General features: G+C 47.8%; 1 protein-coding gene across 1 annotated transcript; it reads right to left on the bottom strand.

The window, feature by feature from the left end:
• Nucleotides 1-1,228: 1,228 nt before the first annotated feature.
• On the bottom strand, nt 1,229-2,164 carry LOC135885303 (olfactory receptor 51G2-like). Its single transcript, XM_065412971.1, has one exon. The coding sequence runs from the start codon at nt 2,162-2,164 to the stop codon at nt 1,229-1,231; it is 936 nt and encodes a 311-aa protein (XP_065269043.1).
• Between the last annotated feature and the right edge of the window lie 2,430 nt (nt 2,165-4,594).

Below are 4,594 nucleotides of genomic sequence, written 5' to 3'. Positions count from 1 at the left end.
CTTCCCAGAAGCAGCTGTCACAGGGGCTGTGGTAAGAGGCTTTTTATTGACAAATGTCAGAGGTGTTGCTCTGTGGAACCCTGACACCACAATGATCTTTGGGTCTCAGAGTCTCTAACTGCATTGAATGTATTTATCTTCTCGCCACCGCTGTGGGGCAGAGCAAGGCTATTATCCACATGTGCAGAGACATCCAATGGCTTGGACACAGTCACGCACAGTCTGGGAATCCAACCCAGCTGTCTGGAGTTACCGAGCCGTGCCCAGACCACAGGCCCAGCCTTCCAGACACCTGAGCAGTGACAGGCCCAGTTGCATTCTCTGCTGTGTCAGCAGAGCTCCTCGCTGTGCTGCAGAGAGCAGGGATGGCCAGGAGCCAGTTCGAGGGGTTTGATTCGCTGGCCTGTTCTCCCCCTGCCTCTGCAGAGTTTAGAGCACCCTGGGGGCTGGGCTGACTTGCACCTTTTGGTAATGGCTTCCCAGAGCACAGCCCACTCTGGCCAATCCCTGTGGATGGGGGCTACCCCAGAGTGCCCCCTTGTGGTCTGAGGTGGCCCTGCAGGAAGCCTGCCCTTCCCTCTAAGGTTCTTGCAATGACTTACACTCAGCCTCAGATACTTGAAACAAGAACACCTTTTGTGGGGTCACATTTATTCAGTCTTCTCCAAAACACAAGATCTCCTGCCCTCCAGGCCCAGCCTCCACCTTTACTCAGGATCAGCCCCACTGTCCTGATTGCAGCGGGCAGCATTGGTTCAGACCCTACTCCGCTTTTTCCCCTGAAGCCCTGTCCCCTGCCCCATATCTTCTCACTAAGCCCAGCCTCTTGCTCCTCCACTTTCCCTGAGGCTCTGCCTCCCAGCCAGGCCAGAGTCAGGACATGGTAAGAGCTGCCCTGGGAGCACAGGTTGCTGTGGGGAGCCCCAGACTCCCCACATTCCCTGACTTGTACATCTTGGGGGATAAAATGAGGAGGGGGCGGACACCTCACTGTGGCTCTGGTTCCTGGGCAGCTCTCACCAAGGCCTGGCTCCGGCTTTCAGCCTGGAAAGGAGGCAGAGTCTCAGGTAAAGGGGAATAGTAGAGGTGTGGTCTTCAGGGAAGAGATGGGGCAGAGGAAAGGGCCTCCAGGGAAGAGGTTCCAGGATGGAATATGTGGCCATGGCCGTCTCTCGTGTTTTTCCTTTCCCATGTCACCAGTGCTGGAGCCAGGTGATGAACTGACCCTTCACTTGACAAATGCCCTGATTATCCTCTCACGAAGGTGTTTGCTTTTCACACTGTACACGATTGGGTTCATCAGGGGCGGAACCAGCAGGTAGACGTAGCCCAGGATAATCTGAAGCAAGTGAGTAGAGCTATTTCCGAATCTGTGTATCAAAGCCAGGCCAATGTCTGATATGTAGAAAAGCATGACAGCGCAGAGATGGGAGACGCAGGTGTTCAGGGCCCTCAGGCACTCTGTGTGGGATGCAACGCTCAGCACTGTTTTGACGATCATCACATAAGAGAGAAATATGAGCAGCGAGTCCAACCCTACAGTGAAGAATGTAAGAAACAAGCCATAGATGCTGTTCACTGAGATGTCTGAACAAGCTGCCTTCATGACGTCCTGGTGCAGGCAGTAGGAATGGGAGAGGACATTGGCTCGACAGTATCGGAACCGTTTCAGGAGAATGGGGAGTGGGATTATTATAGCCACTGGTCTTAGCACAGCCACCAGTCCCATCTGGGCTATTCTCGGTGGAGTTAAGATGGAGGCATATCTCAGTGGGTTACAGATCGCGATGAAGCGGTCAAAGGCCATCAACAAGAGGACGGAGGATTCAGTTTTTGAAAGTGCATGGATGAAGAATATCTGGGCAAAACAGGCATCAAGGCTGATTCTCCCAGAGTTAAACAAGTATATGCCCAGTATTGTTGGCATGGTAGCTATCGATAAGCCAAGGTCCGTGACGGCCAACATGGAAAGGAAAATGTACATGGGCTCATGGAGGCTTGGATCTGTTTTTATAATGAACAGAATGACTGAATTTCCTACTATTGAAATAACATACATGAAACAGAAGGAGATAGAAATCCAGATATGGACATCTTCCAGCCCAGGTATCCCAGTGAGAAGGAACACTGCAGAGTTGAATTTGGTGTCATTGACAGCTGACATAATATACTGGGCAGGTCCAGGAACTTTTGAACTTTCCTTCCTGAAAGTAAAAAGAACAGAAGACTAGATGATATTTAGCGAGACGGCTTTCTGCTGTGAGTACAAATCTAGAGATTCCCAGGACCTCAAGGAAAATCAGCAAAAACATTGTCTTGGATTTATACCACCAATAGGAAGATAGGCATTGCCAGATTGGATCAGACCTACATTCTGTCTAGCCCAGTATCCAATGGCCAGTTCAAGATGCTGCAAGGGAAGGTGGAGGAAGCCCTTAAAGAGATACCCTGATCCCAGGGAAAGTTTCCTCTTGACACTCACTAATTAGACATATTTTGTTGTGTAAATCAGGAAGATTTAGAGCCCTTACAAGACTTTTTTTTAAAAATTGTCAGTACTGTAATGGGATTTCCTGATTACCCATTTAAACATCCCATCCCTCTTTGAATCCTGAGAAGCTCTTGGCCCGTTGCCCATTGTAGCATGATGTCAATAAACACATGGCAAGTGCATGGTGAAGACGGTCATGTATTTATCTGCCCTTCACTGAAGCTATGTATAAACATGTTTCTTTGCCTCATATATATACTTTTTATTTTCTCCACTCCTGAGACTTCAAATTATACCACTGTCTCTTTCCAGCACGTGGGAAAGATTCTTAGTGCCAGGTTCTTAATTAAATAACAGTGACTTCAATTGGGTTGCTCGAGATTTACATGTGTAAATTTAGTCAGAACTCGGTTCTATTAACTTTCCCTTACCATATGCTCCCAGTGATACACTCTGACCACCAAGAATCCCTCCAAGGGAAGCTGAAGTGCTTTGCCTGGCCAATGTTAACTGAATCCTGAGAATTTGATCTTCCTCACTGGACCTGCCTCCTCTCCCCATGCAGGGGACTATAGATACTTGGCAAGTTACAAGCTAACACAGACAGTTACTTCAGCTGGGCGGGGGAGGGATTGGCGCCATGAATGGGTGAATATGCAAAAAATAGGTTTGCACTAATATCCACTTGTGCGCGCAAATTACTTCAGCCATGCTCATGTAAGACGTTATGGGCGTAAATTACTTACAACTAATATAGCACTCCCCTTTCCTGCATCTCAGCTCTGCAACACTACTGAAACCAAGACCAGCGGTTCTGTTCTCTCATAATTTTTTGGAAAGACTGGCAGTGGTATTTGTGAGGAATTGTGTGCATGACCCTGAATGTAAGTGTTAGAAACAGCTTCTGGTCAGTTACCAGGGGATACTATCATACAGCTGTTCACTGCACAAAGAATCATTAGCACAAACCATTGCAGAAAGTATGTGGAGAACTTCTGAAATACTTTCTAAAGTAAAAGCCATTAAGCAGTAAAGTTTCCACTGCTCCTTGCTGTAGAGATTCCAACAACGCTGCTTCTGGCTTTCAATATACAAGCATGTCATGAAAGTTTGGTTTTTAATATTTGTATTACAGTGAAAAGTTTTGGCATAACATTTACACATCTGTAGTTTAGCACACACATGTCAACCGATTCTTTCCCCTCTCCTCTTCTTTCAGAGATGATTTCTCAGGTTAGATTGGGATATAAAATGTAGCATCTGTCATCTGGATTTCTTCAGAACCTGAAAAGATCGCAGTGTCCCAGCCCTTGAGAAATCCTGACTCGGGGCATCAGGGTTTTAATATTCTGAGCTCGCTTTGAATATCAGATTTTTGTGCAACTTGAATAACTCACGGAGCAGCATGGGCAGATGTAGGGGAGAGGTTCCCAAGCTACCTAGCGCTGCCTGCCCTCCAGCCCTGTCACTGAGTCACCCCGACAGCCTACCTGAGAGCTCTCTGCCGCTGCACAGAACATCTGCAAATGGAAACAGCTTGCAGCCTTTCCCCTTCTCTTCACATTTTAAAGATAGTGAAACCTGCCAACGTACCCAATTCCTGCTAGACGGGAACCTGTTAAAAGCAGAGGTCTTCAGCCAGAAGGGCATGGAGTCATCGGAGAGGTAGCACTGGCAGCAGGCAGTATCTGTTCAGATATGGAGGCAACTGCCTTTATGAAGCATCCCTGCACATTTCCTTGGGGGCCACTTGGCCATCAGGGAAACTCAGTTGCTTGGTTTCGCGTACACCATCTTTAACCCCGTCACGGCCAATGGCAAACTGCAGGAGGCCAAATCACAGGGGATGCACGATGGACTGCTTGCAGGTTCTATCTTTGGAATCTGGGCTTGTCATCATTGTCCATATGGTTCTGATTAGTCACATGGCTACCTCAAGGGCAGCTGAGAGGTAATGGTGATGCTGTCACAGCTGGGATCTTGATGAAATAAAATAAAATAGAATAATAAGAATATAATGTAGGAGCAGATTTCTCTCCAGCAGCCCCCTTTCCTGCATTACAAACCCAGGCTGCTGACCAGGGAAGGGGGATTCCATACAAT

Source organism: Emys orbicularis, chromosome 1 (assembly GCF_028017835.1).
Source record: "Emys orbicularis isolate rEmyOrb1 chromosome 1, rEmyOrb1.hap1, whole genome shotgun sequence".
Classification (NCBI taxonomy): Eukaryota; Metazoa; Chordata; order Testudines; family Emydidae; genus Emys; species Emys orbicularis.
The sequence above is the reverse complement of the archived record's forward strand: the minus strand, read 5'-3'. Positions and strand labels throughout refer to the sequence as shown.

Bases quoted from the DNA above. Each gene is read 5' to 3' on its own strand.
- LOC135885303 (XM_065412971.1), bottom strand. From the start codon at position 2,164: ATGTCAGCTGTCAATGACACCAAATTCAACTCTGCAGTGTTCCTTCTC.